The sequence below is a fragment of the Myotis myotis genome, unplaced genomic scaffold (genome assembly GCF_014108235.1).
Source record: "Myotis myotis isolate mMyoMyo1 unplaced genomic scaffold, mMyoMyo1.p scaffold_m19_p_19, whole genome shotgun sequence".
Lineage (NCBI taxonomy): Eukaryota > Metazoa > Chordata > Mammalia > Chiroptera > Vespertilionidae > Myotis > Myotis myotis.
Window position 1 is genome coordinate 4,622,437 of NW_023416323.1, and position 26,725 is coordinate 4,649,161.

Here is a 26,725-nt window from a genome sequence, read left to right on the forward strand (position 1 = left end):
TGACATTTGAGATCTCCCATTCAGGACTCCTCTGCCTGTCCCTCTCCCTCTTTTAGGCTCCTTTACTGGGCAGGCGAGAATGTTAGATTTTTGGAAGTCTCTTCCTCTTCTGTAGTTTGTGATTCCCTGGACCAAGACCCAGGTGCTTACAGAGCATTCGGGTTCAGTAAGAGGGTGGGGGAGTCACCAATCACTGACCACTTACCTGTCGGTCAGGACTCTTGGTTGTGACAGAAATCTAACCCAAACAGCTTAAGCAAAAGGGAGAATTTCTTGGCTAACTTGAGTGAAAACTCTGGCCAGCTTCAGGTTGGGCTGGATCCAGGTGCTCACATGATGGCATTAGCCATTTCTCTCTCCAGTTCTCGCTGAGTTTACTTTAGTCTCCAGCCAGCTTTCCTTTTGTAGATGGTCACCAGCAGCTCTTGGATGATATTTTACCCCTTTAAAATGCTCAGAGGGGCCCTGCCGGTGTGCCTAAGTTTGCTTAGCGTTGTCCCATGCACCGAGAGGTCGAGGTTTGATTTCCAGTCAGGGCACATGCCCAGATTGCAGGCTAGATCCCCAGTAGGGGGCATGCAGGAGGCAACCAATCGATAGTTTTTTCTCATCCATGTTTCTCTCTTGTTCCTTTTCTCTTCCTTTCTCTCTAAAATTAATAAAAACATATTTAAAAAAAATTCTCAGAGGGAAGAGAGTGTCCCCCCCGCCCCCCCCAAGAATTATAGGAATTGAGTTCCATCCTGAGCTAATCACTGACAGTGATAAGCCTGGGCTAAAGCCCCACTTTTGCCCGAAGCAGGTATGGCTTGACTTGAACCTTGTGGACTGGGAGAGGGAGAAGGTTGTTTTCCAGGGGAAAATCAGAGGCTGTCCCCAGAAGGGAGGCTATTGCCAGGCAGACAAAAAGCAGGTGAGAGCCAGGCAGCTCCCTAAGGGCAGAGAACACAGAATCGGAGATTTCGAGTTTCTTGCCCAAGGCTACCCTGCTAGCCAATAGTTGATCCATGATTTAAACCCAAGTAAATGTTAGACCCAGGATTTGAACCCAAGTTTTTCTTTTTCTTTTTTCTTTTTTTAAAATATATTTTTATTGATTTCAGAGAGGAAGGGAGAGGAAGAGAAAGATAGAAACATCAATGATGAGAGATAATCATTGATCGGCTGCCTCCTGTACGCCCCCTACTGGGGATCAAGCCCACAGCCCAGGCATGTGCCCTTGACTGGAATTGAACCGGGACCCTTCAGTCCGGCGCTCTATCCACTGAGCCAAACCAGCTAGGATGAACCCAAGTTTTTCTGACCCTAGAGATCATATTCTGTCTGACAGGTGGCTTGTGTAGGGTTATGGGAGGCCAGAGGAGAGAAAGGACGAGCTGGTGCAGGGCTAGGCAGGCTGGGTAGGTTTCCATGGGCAGGTGGTTTGAAGCAGGAGCTAGGAGACTGAGCTGAGGCTTAGGAGAGCCAGTGTAGTCCTCTGGGCAGGGGAGCCACGAAGGAGGGAGGGGATGGGGGGTCCCATGTCCTTGGGGGTCTGCATTCTTCTAGGCCGAGCAGCGCCTCCCAGTGGTCGGTATTCACATGTGGCAGCTGTGCTTGGTGGCAGTGTCCTGTTGGTGGCTGGTGGGTACAGTGGCCGGCCCCGTGGGGATTTGATGGCCTACAAGGTGCCCCCCTTTGTGTTCCAGGCGCCTGCCCCAGACGTGAGTATTGGGGTGAAAGGGAGAGGGTGGCTGGGGAGGAGGTGGCGTGATTCCCACAGATGAGAAAGTTGGGAGTCCTTGGGATAAGCAGTGGGAGTCCCGAGGTTCATGAGAGGAGGGATGTTGGCTCCCAGGTTCAGGGGAGGAGGGATGGAGGCAGAGGGGCAGTGGTTCCTGGCACTGGAAGAGGATTGGACAGGGATCCTCAAGGTGCTGAGCAGTCCGGGTACCCTGGGATGATCAAAATGAGTGGGAATCTAGAAACAGGCCCCTGTCTGAGGAGCCCCTTCCTCCATTCCCATCTCTTTACAGTACCATTTGGACTATTGCTCCATGTACACGGACCACAGTGTCTGCTCTCGAGACCCTGAATGCAGTTGGTGTCAGGGGTCCTGCCAAGCTGCACTGCCTCCTGGGACCCCCTCAGGGGCTGTGAGTAGCTGTCCTCACACTGCCCCTCACACAGAGACCATCCCTCAGTGTCTCCCTTTACTGAAACCAAGTGAAGAAGGACTCCCCCCATACACACACACACGGGAGATTTGTTTCACATCTAAGATCAGCGGCCCCGATTCCTGATTGCTGGCCCCTAAACTTGAACCTTTCCCCAATCCTTTTGAAATTATCTGTATCCATATCCCCAGGCCCTGTCCTCTTCATCTTTCTCCATTCTAATTGAGTTTCAATTCCCTGATCCATTCTACTCCAAAACTCCTAAATCCATAGCCCTTTCCAGCTCTCATAAGGCCCGGTGAACAAGGACCCCTGTCCCCTTCCTTTCCTGCAGTGTCTGGCTGCCAGCTGCCTGGGCCTGGGGCGCCTCCTGGGTGACTGCCAGGCCTGCCTGGCCTTCAGCAGCCCTGCAGCTCCTCCCCGGGGACCTGGTGCCCTGGGCTGGTGTGTGCACAATGAGAGCTGCCTCCCTCGGCCTGGTGAGTGACCAGTGAAAGTGTGGGAGGGGGCAGTGCTGCACCCCACACTGACCCCCGCCTCCTGTCCTTATAGAGCAGGCCCACTGCCGAGGAGAGCAGATCTCAGGCACCGTGGGCTGGTGGGGGCCTGCACCTGTCTTCGTCACATCCCTGGAGGCCTGCGTCACCCAGAGCTTCCTGCCTGGCCTGCACCTCCTCACCTTCCAACAGCCACCCAATGCCTCCCAACCTGACAAGGTGGGGAGCTGGGGATGGAGTGTTGAAGGGCTGGTCCTAGGGTTTTTGTTTTCCAAATAGATCTTTACCACTTCTATGTTTACCCTGTAAGTCTCTACATTCAAGGGTCTGATTTTCCTTACTGAGTTAAAAACATTTTTAAAACGTTTTTAAAATTGTGATAGCCCTGGCCCATGTGGCTCAGTGGGCTGAACATTGTCCCATGTACCAAAAGGTTGCCAAGTCGATTCCCGGTCAGGGCACAGGCCCAGGTTGTGGGCTCCATCCCCATCAGAGTAGGTGCAGGAGAGCTGATCAATGTTTCACTTTCACATCGATATTTTTCTCTCTCTCTCTTCCTCTCTAAAATCAGTAAAAACATATTTTGAAAAGCCCATGTGGCATGGCTCAGTGGTAGAGCATTGACCTATGAACCAGGAGGTCATGGTTTGATTCGCAGTCAGGGCACGTGCCCGGGTTACAGGTTTGATCCCCAGTGTGGGGCGTGCAGGAGGCAGCCGATCAATGATTCTCTCTCATCATTGATGTTTCTATCTTTCTCTCCCTCTATACTTCCTTTCTAAAATAAAATATATCTAAAAAAATAAAATAAAATTGTGGTAAAATACACATAACATAAAATTTATCATTAGTGACATTTAGCACATTCATAATATTTGCAACTGTCTCCACTATTCTAGGTCCAGAACATTTTCATCACCCCAAAGGAAACCCTGATTCATTAAGTTATTACTCTCCATTCTCTTCTCCCCTAGCCCTTAGCAACCACTCATCTGTTTTCTGCCTCTGAATTTGCCAGCTGTAGATACGTCATATCAAAGAAATCATGTAACATGTGGCCTTTTGTGACTGGCTTCTTTCACTTAGCATGTTTTCGAGGCTCATCACGCATCAGAACTTCATTCTTTTTATGGCTGAACTAGAGGCCCAGTGCACGAAATTCATGCACGGGTAGGGTCCCTAGTGGTTGCCGGCTGCCAGCCGGGGCCTTCTTTTGTTCCGTGCCGCCCCCTGGTGGTCAGTGCATATCATAGCGAGCGATCAAACCCCCAGTTGGTCAAACTCCCGAGGAGACATTTTGCATATTAGGCTTTTATATATATGGATACACTTCCATTGAATGGCTCTGCCACATCCATTCATCAGTTGATGAACACTTGGGTTGTTTCCACCTTTTTGATATTGTGAATAGTGCTGCTATGAATATTCATGCACATGTTTTTTGTTTAAACACCTATTTGGGTCTGTATCTAGGGGCAGAATTGCTAGGTCTTTGTTTAACTTATTGAAGAACTGCCAAACTGTTTTTTTTTATAGAAGTTCCTATTTATTTTTAAAGCAGGTTATATAGTCCCATCATTTACAATTCACAGCGATGTAAAAAGTTGTTAAGTGAAAAGTCTCCCATCTACCCCACGCCCTACCTTCTCATTGTAGGAAGCTGGCCTTCTTATCCCCCCAACTCAAGACCAACCTAACTCTCTCCAGATCTGTTTGTATTTCTTTGATATCTTTCCATGGTCTACTTATTTCAATACAAGTAAATGTGACTTTTAATCATTTTTCTTTCTTGCACAAAAAGTAGTATATTATCCACACTATACCACCACATCCTTTTTTTCTTAACACGTCCCATTAGAGAACATAGGAAACATTCTTATTATCCTTACAGCTGCATAATACTCCATTTATTTTCTAACACCTAGTACTGTTGTTTATTTAAGCAGTCTCCCATAATGAACACTTGGCCTATTCCATTCATTTGCAATTACAAAAACACATACTTAGCAAAAAATCATGTCTCACTTTGAATGTTTTATCTGGAATCTTTTTATTTATTATTATTATTATTATTATTCCTCACCTGATGACATGCTGAGAGACAGAGGGAGGGATGGAGGGAGGGAGGGAAGGAGAGAGAGAGAGACAGAGAGAGACAGAGAGAGATTGGTTGCCTTCGTTACATGCCCTGACTGGGATTTGAACCCATAACCTTTGGTTGAGCTTGTGCTTAACCAGCTGATCCACACTGGCCAGGGCTGGAATCTCCTATTTTATTTTATTTATTTACTTATTTTTAAATATATTTTTATTGATTTCAAAGAAGAAGGGAGAGGGAGATAGAAACATTAATGATGAGATAGAATCATTAATCGGCTGCCTCTTGCATGCCCCCTACTAGAGATGGAGCCTGCAACCTGGGCACGTGCCCCCAACCAGAATCAAACCTGGGACCCTTTAGTCCGCAGGCCAACACTCCATCCACTGAGTCAAACCAATTAGGGCTGGAATCTCCTTTTAAAAAAAGCCTTGTGTACTTGTTGATTATATAACAGAGGATATGATACATAGGGTGAGGTCCAGAGGTTCTGAGCACAGGAGCTTCTGTCCCCATGGAGTTGGTGCGACATCCTCCAGGCACATAGGTGTATTCATTAGCCTGGAAGTGTTCCATAACCCGTAGTTAAGGGATTTTTATTTAATTTTTTTTTGTTATCTAGACTCCTGAGGGCTTAGGTGGAAAGGTGGGGCATTGGGGAAGAGGATCCTGAAGTTTCATGAGAGGTGGGGATGAGTAGGGCTGGGACCCTGTTCGTTTTCTGAGTTGGTGTCCTGACTCTTAGTTATCCCAGGTGAACAGCCTCCCCTGCCCTGGCCTCGGTCTCATTCCATGAAATAGGGAAGGAGGTTGAGCTGCCTGATCTTTTCTGGCTCTGATGTGGCCTGAGGGGTGTGGGGACCGGGCCACTCAGAGAGGCACCCATTCATACCCCTTCCCCGGCTGCCACAGGTCTTGATTGTCCGCAGCACAACCATCACCCTGACACCCAGCCCCGAGACCGATGTATCACTCGTCTACCGTGGCTTCATCCACCCACTGCTTCCGGGAGGGCCCGGTGGGCCAGGGGCTGAGGACGTGGCTCTGTGGGCCCGAGCCCAGCGCCTACACGTCCTAGCCCGGATGGCCCGTGGCCCTGACCCAGAGAGCATGGTGAGGGCGCCTGGGACACTCAGAGGGTTGTTTATGGTCAATAAGGGTGAGGGGGCGTGTGATGCCGAGAAGACGAGGGAGAAATCCTTAGGCAGGAGATGTATCCTTAGTGGAGGGAGGGCCATGGAGTGTTCAGTTGTGAACACAGTTTGGGAAATTGTGAAGAGGGTGGGGAAGGTTTGTCTTACCAAGTCAGATTCCCCTGAGGAGGAGGAGGGTCCCTGGTGGATTTGGGGGCACTTGAGGTTCTCGGAGTCTAAGGAACCCTGAGGCGCCCCTCCTCTTCCCAGGAGGAGGTGGCTCCTAGGTGGGTTTGAAGCTCTCAGAGGTTTCAGAGATGGGGGCTGTGGCAAGTCCTGAGGCCCCGTCTGTCCTCACCCTACTGCAGGAGGAAGTGGGGCGCTGGGTGGCTCAGCAGGAGAAAGAGACGAGGCGGCTACAGCGCCCAGGCTCTGCTCGTCTCTTCCCGCTGCCTGGCCGGGGCCACAAGTACGCGGTGGAGATCCGGGGCCAGCTCAATGGCTCGGCGGGCCCTGGGCACAGCGAGCTCACCCTGCTGTGGGACCGGACTGGTGTGCCAGGTGGCAGTGTGAGTACCCAGACCCAGGCCTCTGATCCTCTGGGATTTCTGAACCCCAGGCCACGAACCTTGGCTTCTGAACTCTGGACTCGCCTTGCACCCTCCAGACTCTGCTTCCTGACCCCCAGACTCTGACCTGACCTGACATTCTGACCCCTGCCCACATCTTACCTCTTCCTTCCCTGACCCCACTGCCCCTGACTTCTGCCCTTCATACTTTGACCTCTGATCTCTAGAATGTTTCAAATACTGATCCCCTTTTGTCTGCTAATGGCCTAAATTCTGACTTGGTACATGCCTGACTTCTCAATCTTGTCTCTAAACACTTAAGTCTTTAGCTCCCAACTCTGATTCCTACTTCAAACCTTGACTCCTGACCCTCAAGTTGGAACATGGGCCCCTGACTACCTATGCCTCCTCCCCCAGGAGATCTCCTTCTTCTTCCTGGAACCCTACCGCTCCACGGCCTGCGCCTCCTACTCCTCCTGCCTGGGCTGCCTGGCAGACCAGGGCTGCGGCTGGTGCCTGGCCAGCTCCACCTGCCACCTGCGCCAGAGTGGGGCTCACTGCATGGACAGTGGGGCCCGCGGGTCCTTGCTGGTGCTGGTGCCTGCCCTCTGCCCGCTCTGTGAGGAGCATCGCGACTGCCACGCCTGCACCCAGGTGCCTGCCAGGCCACTGAGGGGGCAGTTTCAAGTTGGAGGCAACCAAAGCAGGGGACTGGAGAAGAGGGACATGGGCAGCGAAGGGTCCCCAAGGTGGCAGTATGGGGGCATAGCTGGGGCCATTGTCTTTGAGCTGTAGACATGAGCCAGGTGGGGAGCAGTGGAGAGGGACTGGAGAGGGGGCTCCTGGCAGTCAGGACTTTAAGGGTCAGAAAACCCAACGCGTCGCCTCTTCACCAGAGGGGCATTTATCGGCTTGGGCTGCAGAGTCCACGGGTAGGCCTTCAGGCCTGTGACCTCCGATGGTTTAGACCAGTGATGGCGAACCTGTGACACGCATGTCAGAGGTGACACGCGGACTCATTTTTTTGGTTGATTTCTCTTTTGTTAAGTGGCATTTAAATATATAAAATAAATATCAAAAATAGAAGTTTTTTTTTTACTATGGTTGCAAATATCAAAAAATTTCTATATGTGACACGGCACCAGAGTTAAGTTAGGGTTTTTCAAAATGCTGACACGCTGAGCTCAAAAGGTTCGCCATCACTGGTTTAGACCATGGTTTCCCTGGAGGGTGATTCCTTGAGAATGGCAAGGGAGCCTCAGGGCTCCAGACTTGCATCCCTCGCTCAGCCAAATGGAAAGAGTACCTTTCTGTCCCCACCCCACTGTCACCCCCCAGGTCCACAGGGGTCCCAGAGTACATTTTACTGCCTCTGGTTGGGTCTTGTGCCAGCTCTAGGATCAGTCAGTGTGGCCAGGGGTGGGGGTGGCCCCTTGCCTACCTCTGGATCCCAAGGATTGCATTTGCCTCACCTGGACCATACAAAGGGATTCTTGTGCCCAAAACGCGAGAGGGTGCTGGGCAGGCAGAAGCCATGGATGTTGCTGGCTGAAGGAGAAAGTCTGGAGAGGCAGGCAGTGGGAGAGGGCAGGGGCTTGGAGGGGTGGTCTTAGGGGTTGCGTAGGTGAGGGAAGCAGGGCACTGGGAGCCCAAGAGAGAGGGCTAAGCTGGGCTCTTACTTCTCCAACCCCCCAGGACCCCTTCTGTGAGTGGCATCAGAGCACCAACCGCAAAGGGGATGCGGCATGCAGCCGGCGAGGCCGGGGTCAGGGTGCCCCGAAGAGCCCAGAGGAGTGTCCCCCGCTCTGCAGCCAGTGAGCCCCACTGGGCCCAGGGAGCAGGTGTGTGTGTGTGTGTGTGTGTATAAACCAGCCCTGGAGTGACCCTGTCTTCACTCCTCACCCCCAGGCGCCTGACCTGTGACGACTGCCTGGCCAACTCGAGCCAGTGTGCCTGGTGCCAGTCCACCCACACCTGTTTTCTGTTTGCTGCCTACTTGGCCCGGTACCCATATGGGGGCTGCCGAGGCTGGGATGACAGGTGCGGTCAGGGTGGGTAGCTGGGCTTATGGAGCGGAGGTTGGAGGGGCGGAGCTGGCTGGGCTCTGACACCTTCACACCTGCTGCCCTGCAGCGTGCACTCAGAGCCCCGGTGCCGGAGCTGTGACCGCTTCCTGACCTGCCACGAGTGTCTGCAGAGCCATGAGTGTGGCTGGTGCGGCAATGAGGACAACCCCACACTGGGGCGGTGAGGCCTGGGCGGTGGGGCAGGTGGATGGGCAGGATGGGGTGGGCAGCTCTCCACGGCCCTAATTCTAACGGCTGCCCTGTTTCTCTGCCTCTTTGCCTTTTCCTTACCATCATCTCTGTTTTTCTCTCTCCCCTCTTTTCTTAGTTTTTCTCTTTTCTTCCTCTTCACTCTGTCCCTGCTTCTGTGACTTGTTTTCTCTCATTGTCCTTCCTTCTGCTTGACCTCCTGTTTCTGTCTCTCCTTTCATTGTGTCTCTATCTCGCTTCTGTCTTTCACTGTCGTTTTTGTTTGACTACTCTGTTGCTTCCATTTCTCCTCTCTCTCTCCATATTTATATTTCTCTCTCTCTGATTGGCTTTCTCTCTCCTTGTAACTATTTCCATCTCTTGTTTCTTTATCATCTCCCACCCCACCACCTTCTTCAATCTCCCACCCTCCAGGTGCCTCCAGGGGGACTTCTCAGGGCCCCTGGGTGGAGGTAACTGCTCCCTGTGGGTCGGGGAGGGTCTGGGGCTGTCCGTGGCCCTCCCTGCCCGCTGGGCGTATGCCCGCTGTCCTGACGTGGATGAGTGTCGCCTGGGCCTGGCGCGGTGCCACCTGCGGGCAACCTGCCTGAACACGCCCCTCAGCTACGAGTGTCACTGCCAGCGAGGCTACCAGGGTGATGGCATCACATACTGCAATCGCACGTGAGTGGGGCACAGGTTTCCATGGAGATGCTGCCCTGGGGCTGGGGCATGTGGAGATGGGGGAGGAAGCGTTCATGGTGCTGGAATCCCTGCTGTGGAACCAGCATCCCAGTGAGCCCCAGGTTTTTACCTTGCAGACTAGGTCCTCATTAGAGAGACAGGGTCCCCAGTGTAACACTCCTTACTATGGAGGCAGGTCACTCATGTACTGGTAGTCTTCAGAGTTGCCATGGAGATGGAGGAGAACCAAGTTGAAAGGGGTTTTCATAGAGAACAGATCACTAGTAGTGATGTTTAGTTACTATAGAGACAGGAGTTCCCACGTGTGATGGGGTTACCTTGGAGACAAGGCCACCCACGTAGTCTAGGACCAGTGGAATGGGCTGTAGCTTGTGATGATGGGGTGGAACTCTGGGCCTGCCCAGCCCTTCCCCCACCCCTGTCATGGCCCCTCAGGTGCCTGGAGGACTGCGGCCATGGTGTGTGCAGTGGACCCCCTGACTTCACCTGCGTGTGTGACCTGGGCTGGACATCTGATCTGCCCCCGCCCACGCCTGCCCCGGGACCCCCCGGCCCCCGCTGCTCCAGAGATTGTGGCTGCAACTTTCACAGCCATTGCCGAAAGCGGGGGCCTGGCTTCTGCGATGAGTGCCAGGGTGAGCTGCCCTCCTCCCAGACGCCCCTGGACTGGCCCCAAGGGAGCCTCCTCGGGGTTCCAGTTTTCTTTTCTCGGTGTGGGCTTCAGTGTCCCCTCATCCAGCTCGGGGTCCCTCTGCCCACTACCCGCTCCTGACCCCTGACCTGCTTCAGTGGCACTCATCTCATTGGTGGGGCCTTAGTCCCCACTCTTAGGACTTGCTATTCCCCCAAGTCTGGGCCTTGGTTACCCTCCTTTGAAGCAGCCTGGTGGGGTCAGGGATCAGGTGAGCCAGGTGGGCAGGCCCCTTCCCACCCCTGTCCCTGACTCTTTGTCCTGCCTGCTGGGCCCTCCACAGACTGGACCTGGGGGGAGCACTGCGAACGGTGTCGACCCGGCAGCTTTGGCAACGCCACGGGCTCGGGCGGCTGCCGGCCCTGCCAGTGCAATGGGCATGGGGACCCACGCCGTGGCCACTGCGACAACCTCAGCGGGCTCTGCTTCTGCCAGGACCACACCGAAGGTGCTCATTGCCAGCTCTGCATCCCTGGCTACTATGGGGACCCCCGGTGAGCCAGGGGCCAGACAGGTGGGGTAGGGGTTAGGGACACGTGGGATGGGGCAGGACTGGTCTGACACTTGCTCTTCTCCATCTCCCCAGGGCCGGTGGCTCCTGCTTCCGGGAGTGTGGGGGCCGCGCCCTCCTCACCAACGTGTCCTCAGTGGCACTGGGCTCACGCCGGGTTGGGGGGCTGCTGCCTTCAGGCGGTGGGGCAGTGAGAGCCGGGCCAGGCCTTTCATATTGTGTGTGGGTTGTCTCGGCCACTGAGGTGCTACAGCCCTGTGCTCCCGGGACCCTCTGTCCCCCACTCACCCTCACCTTCTCCCCCGACAGCAGCACCCCCTGCACGGTGAGCTCCGCGGGCACTAGGGTTCAGACCCATGTTTTCCCCACCCAGTTGGACTCCTTACAGACCCTGACCCCCATCATCCCATTTTTTTATCCTTCAAACCCCAAACTCTAGTGCTTCTACCCCCAGCCCAAAGACCTTCCCATTTACCAGATCACTCTTGTTTCCTGGACTCCAAGTCTCCTACCCCCAGATCCTCAAACTGCCTTCCTCAGTGCAGCATGGTAAATATACGGCGTGTGCTAGCTCTCACCAGCTGGTGGTGGCCACCAGGAGCTGTGTATTGAGAAAGAGGCACCAGGTGAGAGTGTCTGATTGATTAGCCCTGTCTGCTGTCAACACAGGAGGGGGAATGGTGGTCTCCATGCCACAGTTTGACAGTCTGCCCAGCATGACAGACAGCCCATTTCCCTGTCTCAGATTGTCCTCTCCTCTTGAACTCCTCCTCCTTCCAGACCCCAGGCATCCCTCTTTCTCATCCTCATCACCCCCTAATCCTCACTCTGCACCCCTACAGCTGAGCTACGTGCTGGCCTTTGATGGCTTCCCACGCTTCCTGGACACTGGCGTTGTGCAGTCGGACCGTAGCCTCATTGCTGCCTTCTGCGGCCAGCGGCGGGACAGGCCCCTCACTGTGCAGGCCCTCTCTGGTATGGGGACCAGGGAGGTGGGGCCTCTGTCCTGGGCTGTGTATCCCTCGCTCCCCTGCATCTTGCTGACCAAGGTGGGCTTAAGACCCAGCCCACCTCTGCCACGGACTTGCTGGGTGAGGCAACCCCTTGCCACCTGTGGGTCTCCGTGTCTTCAGCTGAGAGGCAAATAGAGTATTGCTGGGCTGCCTCTGGAGAGAAGGGCCAAGCGGGTGTGTCTTTGGGCACACAGAAGGGCTGGTGCGAGGGCCCTGAAACCTCCTCAGCCTCGGTTCCCTACCCGGCTGATGATGTCCTCGGGGCATGTGGCTGGTGGTCATGATTGGGGGTGCTACTGGTATCTCATGGGTAGAGGCCAGAGGTGCTGCTCTATATCCTACTGTGCACAGGACAGCCCCACAACCAGGCTCAGCAGGGCTGAGGGAAGCCCAGCTCAGGCCGATGGAAATGCACTAGAAATAATTTGTTACCATGTCTGGAAATGCTTTCTTTCGTACTGCAAATCAGAGTGGCTCCAAGGCTGGGAGAGAGAGGCAGAGTTGTAGCTGGCAATCCAGACCCCTCACAGTGAGTGAAGAAACGAGGGGCCCCTCATTTCGTTTCACTCACCAGGTATTTACCGAGCACCTGCAGTGAGCCAGGCCTGAGCTAGAGATTAAGGGTGTAGCAGTGAACTAGGGGCACAAGTGCTGTCCATGGTTCACTGTGTGTGTGTGTGTGTGAGGGGAGGACATCAAAGCACATTCAGAATAGTGAGGGATGATGGAGAACCAAGATGGCGGCATAGGTTAACGCCGGAGTTTGCTGCTTTGAACAACTACTTCAAAAGTGAAACCAAAAAACGGAAGGGACATCACCCAGAACCACAGGAACGCTGGCTGAGTGGAAGTCCTACAACTAGGAGGAAAGAGAAACGCATACGGACACTCAGAGGAGGCGCAGTGCTGAAGTCAAATTCTGAGGTGCGGAGTGCGCGGAGCGGGCTGGCAGCGGAGGGCGCGGTTGGCGTTTTCAATCGGGAGGGAGTCGCAGACTCTGAGCTCCAGATCCGGGCGAGTCTTTAGGGACCCAGACTCAAACGGGAGAAGCGGGACTGTCTGGCTTCGGTCAGAGCGAGTGCAGCTTTCTCTCTGAGCTTTGCAGCGGGTGCTGGGACTCAGAGAGGCAGAGCCCCTGGGGACAGGACTGAGAGCCGCCATAACTGCTCTCTCCGGCCCACCCTGTTGATCCTGTGCGACCCGCCCCGCCCAAGCCCTGCACAGAGGCTTTTGCCGGATAGCCTCAGGCAAAGGCTAGATTAGCACCTCCCTAGAGGACAGAAGTTCTCTCACTGCTGACACAGCTGATTCTCATAGCCACTTGGCCTGGAGGTCAAACCCTCCCTGGAATTAGCTAGAACAATCAAGATTTAACTATAAGACTGCGAACAAAGACCACTAGGGGGTGCACCAAGGAAGCATAACAAAATGCGGAGACAAAGAAACAGGACAAAATTGTCAATGGAAGATATAGAGTTCAGAACCACACTTTTAAGGTCTCTCAAGAACTGTTTAGAAGCCGCCGATAAACTTAATGAGATCTACAAGAAAACTAATAAGACCCTCGATCTTATATTGGGGAACCAACTAGAAATTAAGCATACACGGACTGAAATAACGAATATTATACAGACTCCCGACAGCAGACCAGAGGAGCGCAAGAATCAAGTCAATGATTTGAAATGCGAGGAAGCAAAAAACACCCAACCGGAAAAGCAAAATGAAAAAAGAATCCAAAAATGCGAGGATAGTGTAAGGAGCCTCTGGGACAGCTTCAAGCGTACCAACATCAGAATTATAGGGGTGCCAGAAGATGAGAGAGAGCAAGATATTGAAAACCTATTTGAAGAAATAATGACAGAAAACTTCCCCCACCTGGTGAAAGAAATGGACTTACAGGTCCAAGAAGCGCGGAGAACCCCAAACAAAAGGAATCCAAAGAGGACCACACCAAGACACATCATAATTAAAATGCCAAGAGCAAAAGATAAAGAGAGAATCTTAAAAACAGCAAGAGAAAGAAACTCAGTTACCTACAAGGGAATACCCATACGACTGTCAGCTGATTTCTCAACAGAAACTTTGCAGGCCAGAAGGGAGTGGCAAGAAATATTCAAAGTGATGAATACCAAGAACCTACAACCAAGATTACTTTATCCAGCAAAGCTATCATTCAGAATTGAAGGTCAGATAAAGAGCTTCACAGATAAGGAAAAGCTAAAGGAGTTCATCACCACCAAACCAGGATTATATGAAATGCTGAAAGGTATCCTTTAAGAAGAGGAAGAGGAAGAAAAAGGTAAAGATACAAATTATGAACAACAAATATGCATCTATCAACAAGTGAATCTAAGAATCAAGTGAATAAATAATCTGATGAACAGAATGAACTGTTGATTATAATAGAATCAGGGACATAGAAAGGGAATGGACTGACTATTCCTGGGGGGGAAAGGGGTGTGGGAGATGCGGGAAGAGTCTGGACAAAAATCGTGCACCTATGGATGAGGACAGTGGGTGGGGAGTGAGGGCGGAGGGTGGGGCGGGAACTGGGAGGAGGGGAGTTATGGGGGGAAAAAAAAGAGGAACAAATGTAATAATCTGAACAATAAAGATTTAATTTAAAAAAAAAAAAAAAAAAAAAAAAAGAATAGTGAGGGATGGAAGGAAGTGGAAGAGAGTGCCTGGTCTGTCAGGGGGAGTCCTGGAGAGCTTCTGTGCAGAGGTGAAGTCTCATTTGAGACCTGAAGGGGGCGGTGTGGGTAAGGGGGGACTCCTCAGGGGAGGATTAGCAGGTGCCTGGGCCCTGAGAAGCAGGAGCAGGGCCTGGTGCTGGAGCCAGAGGGCCAGGGGAAGGCGATGACGTCAGAGGGCCTTCGGGGCCTTTTTTTTTCTTTTCAATATAATGTTGACTCATTTTTTACATATTATTAATTCCTGTCTCCTCTGCCTCCTTCCTCCTCCTCCGCCTCCCACATCTTTTTAAGGAGACTTTGAAAGAACAGTAGGGAGTTGTGGAAGGTTTGGAACTTGCGAGTGACAGGTTCAGATTCATGTTTTTTAAGGATCACGTGGGATGACTGAAGAGCAGAGTGTAGGTGAGCCAGGGAGACTAGTGGGGGGTCAGAGAACTGAGGATGTGGCAAGCAGTGGGTGAATAGGAGAGAAATTTAGGCTTTAAGACCAATAGAACTCGATGGGCTGGACAAGGGAGAGGGGTGCAGTGAATATAGATGATCGGGTGGCTGGCTTCCCTGCCCAATTACCTGGGTTTTTCTCAAAACCTGGGGATGGAGCCGCGCCTGGACCTTGGCCTTGCTACATGCCGCTGGCCTCTCTCCCAACAGGGCTGCTCGTGCTGCACTGGGAGGCCAACGGCTCCTCGTCCTGGGGCTTCAACGCTTCAGTGGGCTCTGCCCGCTGTGGGTCAGGGGGCCCTGGGAGCTGCCCTGTTCCCCAGGAGTGTGTGCCCCAGGATGGGGCCGCAGGGGCTGGCCTCTGCCGCTGTCCCCAGGGCTGGGCTGGCCCACACTGTCGCATGGCTCTGTGTCCTGAAAACTGCAATGCCCACAACGGGGCAGGGACCTGTAACCAGGTACAGGCGGGATGGGGTGAGTTAGGTGGGACAGGGGTGGTGCTCAGGGCTCCCGCCGAGCCTCCTCCTTCTGTCCCCCAGAGTCTGGGCGTGTGCATCTGTGCTGAGGGTTTCGGGGGCCCCGACTGTGCCACGAAGCTGGATGGCGGACAGCTGGTCTGGGAGACCCTCATGGACAGCCGCCTCTCAGCTGTGAGTTGTGGCAGCCCAGTTTCTGGGGAGGTTCCACACAGCCTGGATCATTCTCCCTCCTCTGCTCCTGGGACCACTCCCCAGACCCTATATTCAGCCTGATACTGTCATGACCTTAGCCTGATCCCTCATGTCCCCACCCCCACCCTCAGGACACTGCTAGCCGCTTCCTGCACCGCCTGGGGCACACCATGGTGGAGGGACCTGATGCCACCTTGTGGATGTTTGGGGGCCTGGGCCTCCCCCAGGGGCTGCTGGGAAACCTGTACAGGTGAGAACTGCCTGGGGAGGTGGGATACCTAAATGAGAGAGAGAAGGTCACCTCAGCGATGCTGAGATACCTGTCACCTAAGATCCCCTCGGGGATGCAGAAAAGGACACTGTGACACTTGTCCCAGAAAGTTCACCTCAGGGATGGATACTTACTTGGGTGGTGTTACTCTGGGGGATCGTAAGGTGACTGTCATAGGAGGGTCACCCAGGAGATGCTGGGATATCTGCCAAGTGTGGCGTCACCCAGGGGATGCTGGGATGATTGGACAGTGAGGCTGCTTTTTTGTGTCGGTTCCAGGTACTCAGTGAGTGAGTGGAGGTGGACACAGATGCTGGCAGGAGCTGAAGACGGGGGCCCAGGCCCCTCACCCCGTTCCTTCCATGCAGCTGCCTATGTGCCCGCTGGCCGTGGTGCCATGTACCTGATGGGGGGGCTCACGGCTGGGGGCGTCACCCGAGACTTCTGGGTCCTCAACCTCACCACCCTACAGTGGCGGCAGGAGAAGGTGAGCATGTCTCCCCACTCCCAAACCCTAAAACCGGGCTCTGGCTAAGATGACCAGGGAGCTCCTGCCATTTCTTCCCCAGAGGTCATGGCTTCCTCCTGGGCTCCAGCACATGTCCCGGAATTGAGTTTCATTGGCCGTCTGGGTCACACTGTGTTCCCCAGCTGATCTGGTCAAGGGGTCTGATGCCCTGGTGGGCCAGCCTGTGGAGCGGTACAGTCGGCCTGCGCAGCCAGAGCCAGAGCAGGGGGGCAAGGGCTTCCCAAAGGAGCACAGGCTGTTGCTGCCTGAAGAGGTGTCACTGAGAGGCAGGCATGGGAAGAGGCCTGCTGCACACCCGCTGGGACCGGGGCCGGGCCGAGGGCCTGTGGTCTGACCAGCCCGGGCAGCTCACTATCTCCTTAGCAAGTTCAAGCGGAGTGTGGGGAGTTTTGAGTCTCGCTTCTACCCTCAAGATGACCCCTGACCTCTGGCCTCCCATGACCTCTGCCCTCTCTCTCTCAGGCCCCTCAGACTGTGGAACTCCCAGCTGTCGCTGGTCACACCCTCACTGTGCGCAGAGGCCTGTCTCTGCTCCTGGTGGGCGGTTACTCTCCTGAAAATGGCTTCAACCAGCAGCTGCTCGAGTACCAGCTGGCGACTGGCACCTGGGTATCCGGACCGCAGAGTGGGACGCCCCCCACAGGTGGGCTAGGGCCGGGAGAGCACAGCCGTCTCTCATCCACCCCACACTCTATGGCCGCTGCCCTCACCCCTTGTTACCTCCCTGTCTTCCCCTGACCCTACCCAGATCCTCAGGTACCATCTCTTGAGAATGAGGAGTCAGTTTCTCTGTTTAACACCCTCCCCTTGACTCCATGAAAAGCTGCCCTCTTCCTGTCCAGTAACGCTGGTCACCATCTCCTCTCCCCAGAGCACTGTCCCTCAGATAGTCTCCTTTCTCTTCCTCTCCTTCTATTCTTTGATCACTGTCCCCAGGACATTCTGGCCACCCCGTCTCCCTCTTCCCTTCTGGGTTAGATAACCCAGAGCCTCTGATGGTTATCCTTTGAACTCACCGGAGAGAGGGGTTGGGAAGGGCTCCTGAGTCTGTGGCCTCAGAGCCTGGGAAGGTGTTGTGGTCATGAGAAGGGGAGCCCAGGAAGGTGGGGGCCTTCCTGATCTCCAGGCCTTCCCCAGCCTCTGTTCTCGCCCCCCCCCCCCCCGCCCCCCAGGTCTCTATGGTCATTCTGCCGTCTACCACGAGGCCACCGACTCTCTCTATGTGTTTGGGGGTTTCCGCTTCCATGTGGAGCTGGCAGCCCCGTCCTCCGAGCTCTACTCCCTGCACTGTCCTGACCGAACCTGGAGCCTGCTGGCCCCTTCTCAGGGGGCAAAGGTCAGGAAAGGTGGTCTTGACAGATGGATGTAGTGGGTGGAAGGGAGGGGGCCTCCCTATCCCAAAGATCCAGGACTAGTTCTAACCTGGACTCCTACTTCCCCATCTTCAAAGTCCCCTGCACTGAACTGTGGCATCCCAAGTCTGCCCTGCTTCCATCCCTGGCTTGGAAGAAAGAATCCTAGACTAGGAATTCAGAGGCCGGGTTCTGCTCCTCCCGCTCTTGGTGCAGCCCTGGCAGGCCCCTCCCCCTTCTGGCCTCCCCATCTGGAACTGGGGCTCTGAGCTCCTTGCACTTCCTGCCTTCAAGGCCAAAAGAGAGGGGTGTGGGAGAATTTGCAACCTTGGATGTGCTGGTTGGAGACAATTGCATTTTCCATCCACCCGACATATTTCCAAGTCCTTCACAGATGCCCCCAGCCCAGCTGGTGAGGTTACATGAAAATGTGACGTCCATTTTAAGGCGTCTGGGCTAGTTCCTGGGGAGTAGCTTGTAACCAGTCTAGGGCCTGCACTTGGTGCCAAGGGTCTGCTTGTCCAGGGACCAGACCCACAGGTAACGGAGCTCACAGAGCACAGGATGTGGGAATGCAGGGAAAGGAGGTGGCTCTGGGGCCTGCTGAGGAAGGGGGGAGGTTTCCTGGAGGAAGGAGGTGAGATCTGAGGAAGGATCACTGGGTGGGCTGGTGGGTGCTGGGGTGTAGAGAGAATCAGCATGGTCAGTGGGCTGAGAGAGTGGGCAGAGGACTGTGGGCTCTGACAGGCCACCTGTCTCCCCAACAGCCCCGCCCCCGACTTTTCCACGCCTCAGCGCTGCTAGGGGACACCATGGTGGTCCTGGGGGGACGCTCGGACCCTGATGAGTTCAGCAGCGATGTGCTGCTCTACCAGGTCAACTGCAACTCCTGGCTGCTGCCTGACCTCACCCGTAAGTTCATTGCTGTCCCTGCGAGTGCCCAGCCTGGGACCCCTGATCATTAGGAGTCACTTGGGACCCTCAGACTCAGGCAAAGCTCCTAAACACCCAAGGGGATGCCCTCCTTCCTTCCTTTTTTTTTTTCTTAGAAAAGTTTATTTTGCTGCTTTTATTGGGTTCTGTGGTAGGAGCCTAGGATTTCTACTGGCTCACTCATTATTGGTGAATTTAAAACATAAGAGCAGGATTTAAAGCACAGGAAGAGAAAACAAACAAGTAGCCCAAATAGATACTGAAATCAACTAAGTTCTCTAAAACAGAGGTGCCCCCATCAGGGAGGCGCCCGGCTCTATCTACCTGGTCCCGGGGTGGCAACGTGTGACTCCAGATAGCCTTCCCTGAAGCAGATGCCTCTTTGAAAGGGATGTCTGGCAGTCAGAGCTTCAGCCAGGCACTTGCATTACAAGAAGAAAAACAACAACTGTTAGGGCTGCACTGCAACATTTGTCTCACTCTTCATTCCACTCGCTGCCCCTCTTTTTCTCTCTGTGTCTCTCCCCCTCTCTTTGGTTTTGCTCTCTGTGTCTGATTCCCTGGCCTGTCAGGCCTTGTCTGTCGTTCCCTGTCCTGCCCCGACTGTCTTTCCTCTCCTGAGCCTCTCTCACTGCTTGCTCGGTGTCCCTCTCTGGCTGGTATCTTTGTGCAGGTCTCTTCCCGGGGTCTCCTGCCTGTTCTCTCTTTCCCCAGGCCAGGCCTCTGTGGGGCCCCCGATGGAGGAGTCTGTGGCCCATGCTGTAGCGGCAGTGGGGGGCCGCCTGTACATCTCAGGGGGCTTTGGGGGAGTGGCCCTGGGCCGCCTGCTGGCCTTGACCATGCCCCCTGACCCCTGCCGCCTGCTGCCGTCACCTGAAGCTTGTAACCAGTCTGGGGCCTGCACCTGGTGCCATGGGGTCTGCTTGTCTGGGGACCAGGCCCACAGGTAATGGTGCTGACTGGTGGCTCAGGGGAGGGTGGTGCTGGTGCTCTCCAAAGGGGGTCTGTGCTGGGCCAGGCTGGCTGCTGGCTCACATGGGAATATGGGCAGCTCATCACAGGCAGGGCGGGCTGGGCAACTCCGAGGGGGCAGTCCTGCTTGTGGGAGTGTTATCCATGGGGTTCAGGCACCACCTGAAGGAGCTGGGTCTGAACTGGGCCCTAAATGACCAGGAGACTTTACACCAGCGAAGTTTCAGAGGTGGGGCTGCGATTGGCAAGACCACCTGAGTTTGGAGAACACGAGACTGGAAAGTTGGGAGGGGTCGGCTCAGAAGGCACTTCCCCAGTGCTTGGCCGAGGCGCTGGCTCCATCCAGTCCACAGAGCCCCTCATCTGTAGTTTGGGAAGCTGAACGCGTCAGGAAGCTGAGCTCGCTGTCGTAGGTTTAGCACGGACTCATTTGGCTCTACTTGTCCCATTAAATGTGCCACCGTCTTTACTACAGCAGTAGTAGAGGGTTGGATGTATGGGGTGTTATGTAAGAATGCTTACATTCACTGCTTTTCTGAAGTCTGGAAAGTTCTGAAGCACATGGGCTTTCAAAGATTTTGGGTAAAGGGTTATGGACCTCCACTGTGAATGACAGGGAGCCACAAAGGTTTGTGCAGGAGGTGGCAGGGGCAGCGCTGGGCAGAAAGCGAGGTTGGGGCTATTGTGAGGGAGGGAGTGACAAGGGGAGGCTGCAGGTAGAAACGAGACAGGAGGCCAAGGCAAGGGGAAGAGGCCTGAACAAAGGTCTGCAGAGGTGGGCAAGAGGGGACGGTCAGAGAAATTCAAGAGGCTGAAAGCCTTGGTGCTGGAGGGTCAGGAGGATGTAACATGTTGTTTAGTGTCACTGGCCTGGGTGACCGGTGGACATGGGACCATTGGCGGGTGGGATGGGGAAGGAGCAGGATTGAGTCTTGTGCTGAGTGCAGTTGGCATACAAGAGGGCCTGGAGGCGGGATGGGAGGCGGAGAGACGAGGCCTGGCTGGTGGGATGAGCCAAGGCCTGTGTCTCCCCAGACTGGGCTGTGGGGCACCGGCTTGCTCCCCAATGCCTCATTCCCCTGAGGAATGCCGACGTCTCCGGACCTGCAGTGAGTGCCTTGCCCGCCATCCCCGGACCCTGCAGCCTGGAGATGGAGAGGTGAGTGGTGTGAGGGAGGGTGGAGGGGCTCAGGAACCACCATGCTCTTCAGCTGTAATTGGGTGGGAGGATCTGGGTCAGGAGGGATGCTGGGGACCCCGAGGACCTCATAGAGTCTGTCTTCCCCCACCAGGCATCTGTCCCCCGCTGTAAGTGGTGTACCAATTGTCCCGAGGGTGCCTGCATCGGGCGCAACGGGTCCTGCACCTCAGAGAATGACTGTCGGATCAATCAGCGAGAGGTCTTCTGGGCAGGGAACTGCTCAGAGGCTGCGTGTGGGGCTGCGGACTGCGAGCAGTGTACCAGGGAGGGCAAGTGCATGTGGACACGGCAGTTCAAGAGGACAGGTGAGCACCGAGGCTGGGTCCCTGAAAGGAGAGTTTGGGGGCCTGGACTCCTGTCTCTGAGGGAGGAGGGGCTGCGGGCTGGGGGCTGGACTCCTGGTCTGAGGGAGGAGGGACTGGGGGCCTGGACTCCTGGTCTGAGGAAGGTGGGCCTCCCAGCATCCCAGTTCTAATCACTATGCCCCCAACCCTAGGGGAGACCCGCCGCATCCTCTCCGTGCAGCCCACCTACGACTGGACATGCTTCAGCCACTCTCTGCTGAACGTGTCCCCGATGCCGGTGGAATCATCACCCCCACTGCCCTGCCCCACTCCCTGTCAACTCCTGCCCAACTGCACCTCCTGTCTGGACTCCAAGGGTGCGGACGGAGGCTGGCAGCACTGTGTCTGGAGCAGCAGTCTCCAACAGGTACTGCACTCTGCCAAGGTCCGGGCTCTTTCCTCTCTGCCCTGCCCTGACTCTCTCCGCTGCTTCCTTCTCTATCCTGCTTCCTTTCTATCTCCTCACTCTGGTTTCGCCTTCACTCCCTTTCTCTTCTCTCCTCCCAGCGTCTCTGTCTTCCCTCCTTGCCTCGTGAGTCTCCCTGTGTCTTCTTGCCATACTCTCTCAGCTCTTCCTCACGCACTCAGCTCTCCCCGCCATCCTCCCATGACTCCTAACCATCCCTCTTCCTACCAAACCCTTCCACTTCCTCCTCCATCTCTTTCTCTCTCTGCATTTAAAACTTTTGCTTTTAAGAAACAGAAACCCACTTGAGCTAGTTTTATGAGAAGGAACAGGGTGTATTCGATGGGATGTTGACAGGAAATAGTGCTGCTCCATGGTTCTTGGGCCACGTGGTCTCGGATCTCAGCGGTTCTCTGCATGTCTCCATCCTCCGGGTTCCCCGCTCGGTGATAACACACATGGCCAAAGGCAGCCCTGACCCTCAGTCTAGGTGATGTTCTAATTCTAGAGACCGCAGTCATCTCTGTTCATTGGTTCGCTGACATTCTCAAAGGGACTTCAGCTTAGCTGAGGAGTTAGGTGTCCAGCCTTGGCCCAAGGGGACAGCCAGGGAGGGGTAGGAGCACATGGTTCTAACTTAGGGTTCAGACCCGCCCCTCATCTGTGGCTGTGGCCTGGAGAAATAATTCTGGAAGGTCTGGGGAGGCACTATATATGCCAGTGACAGTCTGCCCCTTGACTGCCCAGTGCATACTCTCTCATAAAGCCCATTCTTTTTAAAAAAAATTTTATTGATTTTGTAAAGGGAGGGAGAGAGAAACATCAATTGGTTGCCTCTCGCACACGTCCTGATGGCATTAAACCTGCAACCTGGGTGTGTGCTCTGACCAGGGGTTGAATCCCCTTTTGGTGTATGGGGTGATGCGCCAACCAACTGAGCCACCCGGCCAGGGCATAAAGCCCATTCTTAAGGTGCCTCTGCCCAGCATGCTTTACTGTCCCAGTGACAGACATTGAAAGCATTTATCCTCCCACCCTTCCCCAGCGGCAGACAAGATTCACTTCCTGCTGTCATATCTGGAAGCAGTGTCACTGGGCCAGAGTTCCGAGTCTCCAGTTCCCACCAATGTCCATGCCCATTCATATCTTCAGTTGTAAGACCCAATCGAGGTGTGACTCACCATCTCAACCCATGAGTCTACACGAATCCTTGGTAAAATAAGACTGATATCAACAGACCCCATGTAAGGTGTTTCTTTTTTTTTTTAAATTTTTTTATTGATTTCAGAGAGGAAGGGATAGGGAGAGAGAGAAACATCAGCGATGAGAGAGAACCATTGATCAGCTGCCTCCTGCATGCCCCCCACTGGGGATTGAGCCCGCAGCCGGGCGTGTGCCCTGACCAGGTATCAAACCGTGACCTCTGGGTTCATAGGTAGATGGTCAACCACTGAGCCAAACTGGCCGGGCCCCATCTGAGGTGTTTCAACACCAGTGACCAATTCACCAGTTCTCCAGATACAACCTGGAATCCAACAACTCAATACACTTCTGACACTCTTTACCTGGAGTAGTGCCAGATCCCACAAGTTAAAGAGCTCAGAAGACTGCCCCTGCTCCAGACGTCAGTCAGAAGTCCAGGCCTCCTGTGTTTCTGACCCACCAGCTATAAATCCAGTGCCCAGCAACCCTACTGCAGGTTTGCTGATTTGCTAGAACAGCTCACAGAACTCAGAGAAGCATTTCCTTACTAATGCCAGTGTATTACAAAGGATGTGATTTAGGAAGAGCCACGTGAGGAGGTTAATAGGGCCAGATGAGGAGGGTGTACAGAGTTTCCATGCCCTCTCTGGGCACACTAGCCTCCCAGCGGGTGTGTATACCAACTCTGAACCTTGTATTTTTCAAGAGTTTTTATAGAGCTTAATTACCAGGTCAGTGGGTGGGGCTAAAAGTTATACCCCTCTCACCCTGACGGGTTTGGCTCAGTGGATAGAGCATCGGCCTGGGGACTGAAGGGTCCCGGGTTCGATTCCGGTCAAGGGCATGTACCTTGGTTGTGGGCACATCCCCAGTGGGGAGCGTGCAGGAGGCAGCTGATAGATGTTTCTGGCTCTCTATCCCTCTCCCTTCCTCTCTGTAGAAAATCAATAAAATATATTTAAAAAAAAAAGTTATACCCCTCTAATCATTTGATCTTTCTGGTGACCCTCTCCAAGTCACCTCAGTAGCATAAACTCATGGGAGAAAGGGGCTCCTGGTGAATTGTAGCTTTGTGCCAGGGATCGAACAAAACCCAAATTATGTTTTTGTGTTGCACCACACCATCCTGTAGGCAGGTTGTACAAATTAAATGGGAGGATGTGTTGATAGAACATGGAGCAGAGCCTGCCATTAAGTAAAAACTCAGCAACGCCCCAGGTTCCACCCATGGGAAGATTCCCAATCTCCACTTTCTGGGATACACCTGGAGGATCCCTGCATGGGGTGGGGAGTGGATGTCCCTCTGGGGGTCTCAGTGTGACCCTGCAGTGTCGGTGCTTAACAAGTGGAGGCCTTTCCTCCCCCAGCCTGGGCTCTATCTGGTGATGGAACTTCTCCCAGATATTATTGAGATTGCCATCATTTGTCTCTGTGGGTGCTCCAGGGACCAGAAAGAGAGCACGTGCTGCTCCCCCCACCCCTGTGGGCCTGCCAGGCTCTCAGGGCAGCTCCAGGCCTGAGGCAGGCGGAAGTGATGGAGAGCTCCAAGTTGATTCTGCCTGCGAATGTGAGAGGACTTCCACCAGATCTTCTGGTTAAAGTGTTGGCTCAGGTTTTTAAAAACGACCACAGCACAGACCAAGCATAAGAGTGTGCAGGCCAGGGCTGCTATGATCTGGCTCAGGGGCAGCTGTATTTAACCATCCAGCATGTTCTTTTATGGCTTTGGCCTCAGAGCCTGGCACAGGCAAGGGAGTTCTCTCTTCCCTGGCTGGCTGACTTCTTTCCTTCTTCCCTTTCTCCCTTCAACAATAATATATATAATTGTTGACAGTATTACAGATGTCTCCCTTCCCCCCACCCCTTTAACCCTGTCACCAATTTCTTTTCTTTTCTTTTTTTTTAAATTCTCACCCAAGGACATTTTTTAAATTGATTTTTAGAGAGAGTGGAAGGGAGAGGGAGAGACAGAGAGAAACACCGGTGTGAGAGAGACACATAGATTGGTTGCCTCCCGTATGGGCTGGGAGTCTATAACCAAGGTACATGCCCTTGACTGGAATCGAGCTCAGGACCCTTCAGTTTGCTCTATCCACTGAGCAAAACCGGCTAGGGCCACCAAATTCTTTATTGAGCTCCTCCCTTGTGCCCAGGCACTTTGCTAGGCTGTGGACACGTCATAGATGAGCTTGGATCCTGCTCTCGGAACTTATGTTCATATGTCTCTGCCAGGAGCACAGGCAATGCAGTTGGGCAGCATCGCATTTGGCCATTAGGGAGGTCATAGCAGAAGGCGCTGTGCAGACTGGAGCCTCGGGCTTCTCTCCACCAACTTGCAGATTGCTCTGCTGTCTGCCGATGGGTGCACTAAATTTAGAACCAGAGGCCTAGCCTGGTAGAGAATTTGACTGTTGAGCAAGGCTCAGCTCATCGCTGGCTATAACCCTCAAAGGGCTCAAAGCTCCGGCCACAGCAGTCAGGGTTTTCTATTTAAGGATTGCATGCTGGCTTTGGTTTTTCCTAAGTGCTGCCAGCCAACCAGCCCAGACGAATCTCTTTCCTCTTATGCTTTACTTAAGGCCCTAGCAGTAAGTAAAATGGTCTTATACACTGGGGTCCGTTCCCCAGAGCCTAACCCTCATTACGCACCTTGTCTGGGTCTCAGGATGTGATAAATGACGGCGTGTGAGCTGCTGCTCAGCCGCTGATGGTGGACTTCTCAGCCTCCCAGGCCAGGACGGGAGCTGTTGCCCCAGCAGCCAGGTCCTCCTGATTCTTGTTTCTATCTCCACCTGGGGTCATTGTAAGAAGCAGCTGTGCCCTGAGCCAAGGGGGTAAAGAGGACTTACTACACCAACACAGAGGACCCCTGGGAAGCCTGGTGGAGAGCGCAGCCAGGTGTCCCTGGGGACGGGAGCTGGAGCTGGAAAGCCGCCTCTCCATAGGCGTTTGGGGGTGTGGTGCTCATCTTCGCTTTCTTTTCCTGCTTCTTCCTCTCCTCGTCATTGCTGTCATTTGCTCATTCAAACGGCCCTGCAGCCCCGGGTTATATAACCTTCTAGTTTCAAGGGTGTCCCTAGTCTGACTCAGTTATGGATGCTTGAGAGGGAGAGTGCCATGATGACCCAGGTGGTGTCCACTTTGGCCCACCCAGCTCTGGCCAGGGAGGGTGAGCTCTCTGAGAAGAGGGTGTAGCTGGTTTATCTGACCCCGTGGATCTGCATTTCTCCTCCTCTGGACAGTGTCTGAGCCCCTCATACCTGCCCCTGCGATGTATGGCTGGAGGCTGTGGGCGGCTGCTCCGAGGGCCCGAGAGCTGCTCCCTGGGCTGTGCTCAGGCAACCCAGTGCGCCCTGTGCCTGCGGCGCCCCCACTGTGGCTGGTGTGCCTGGCGGGGCCAGGATGGGGGTGGCCGCTGCCTGGAAGGTGGACTCAGCGGCCCCCGTGATGGTGAGAGGGGCTCGGGGGTGGGGTGAGAGGGGCTGGCAGGGAGCATGGAGGGGTGCTGGGGGCTGTCTCAGAGGTGGGGCTCAGGGGAAGTAGGAGCAAGGGCCTGGGTGGCTGGGTGGGAGATACAGAGGCCCCAGTGAAGCCCTGCATCTTGTGCTAGGGCTGACGTGTGGGCGTCCTGGGGCCTCCTGGGCCTTCCTGTCCTGCCCCCCTGAGGACGAGTGTGCGAACGGGCACCATGACTGCAATGAGACACAGAACTGCCATGACCAGCCCCACGGTTATGAATGCAGCTGCAAGACGGGCTACCTCATGGACAAGTGAGGCTGCAGCCGGCCTGGGTGGGGTCCAGGGGAGAGGGTCTGGACAGACTGGAGTAGGAGCGTGTAAGGAGCAGTAAGGGATGGAGCATGGACCAAAGCAGGGTGAAAGAAAACAGTCCAAGGCGTGATGGTGGTAGGATTGATCCAGGGGGGTAGGCCGTGGAGGGCAAGGTTTTGAATTTGATGGGGTACCCCAGGAAGAGGGGCTGTGGGCAGGCTCCTACAGAGGAGAGAGATGGAACAGCAGGGGTGAGGATGTGAGCGTGGGCTCGGCCACTGCCCTGCCCTGACCCCTACCTGTCCCT

The 26,725-nt window shown here is 54.4% G+C and overlaps 1 protein-coding gene across 2 annotated transcripts in view; it reads left to right on the forward strand.

Annotated features, from left to right (window-relative positions):
* Window positions 1–26,725, forward strand: part of MEGF8 (multiple EGF like domains 8) — a 44,362-nt gene that overhangs the window by 10,967 nt on the left and 6,670 nt on the right. For both annotated transcript variants that reach the window (XR_004973595.1, XM_036345560.1), the window contains exons 9-36: window positions 1,549–1,703; window positions 2,016–2,135; window positions 2,491–2,635; window positions 2,709–2,872; window positions 5,664–5,864; window positions 6,253–6,453; window positions 6,871–7,107; window positions 8,149–8,267; window positions 8,362–8,493; window positions 8,587–8,700; window positions 9,144–9,392; window positions 9,849–10,048; window positions 10,388–10,598; window positions 10,691–10,940; window positions 11,458–11,590; window positions 14,976–15,223; window positions 15,305–15,415; window positions 15,568–15,686; window positions 15,987–16,194; window positions 16,699–16,879; window positions 17,409–17,572; window positions 18,356–18,500; window positions 19,236–19,467; window positions 20,529–20,652; window positions 20,786–20,999; window positions 21,191–21,405; window positions 25,890–26,097; window positions 26,258–26,417. Coding sequence is in view for 1 of the 2 variants with exons in the window: in XM_036345560.1 (XP_036201453.1) it covers window positions 1,549–1,703; window positions 2,016–2,135; window positions 2,491–2,635; window positions 2,709–2,872; window positions 5,664–5,864; window positions 6,253–6,453; window positions 6,871–7,107; window positions 8,149–8,267; window positions 8,362–8,493; window positions 8,587–8,700; window positions 9,144–9,392; window positions 9,849–10,048; window positions 10,388–10,598; window positions 10,691–10,940; window positions 11,458–11,590; window positions 14,976–15,223; window positions 15,305–15,415; window positions 15,568–15,686; window positions 15,987–16,194; window positions 16,699–16,879; window positions 17,409–17,572; window positions 18,356–18,500; window positions 19,236–19,467; window positions 20,529–20,652; window positions 20,786–20,999; window positions 21,191–21,405; window positions 25,890–26,097; window positions 26,258–26,417 (4,960 nt within the window). In the remaining variant the exon portion in view is untranslated. The remainder of the gene's footprint in view (window positions 1–1,548; window positions 1,704–2,015; window positions 2,136–2,490; window positions 2,636–2,708; window positions 2,873–5,663; window positions 5,865–6,252; window positions 6,454–6,870; window positions 7,108–8,148; window positions 8,268–8,361; window positions 8,494–8,586; window positions 8,701–9,143; window positions 9,393–9,848; window positions 10,049–10,387; window positions 10,599–10,690; window positions 10,941–11,457; window positions 11,591–14,975; window positions 15,224–15,304; window positions 15,416–15,567; window positions 15,687–15,986; window positions 16,195–16,698; window positions 16,880–17,408; window positions 17,573–18,355; window positions 18,501–19,235; window positions 19,468–20,528; window positions 20,653–20,785; window positions 21,000–21,190; window positions 21,406–25,889; window positions 26,098–26,257; window positions 26,418–26,725) is intronic.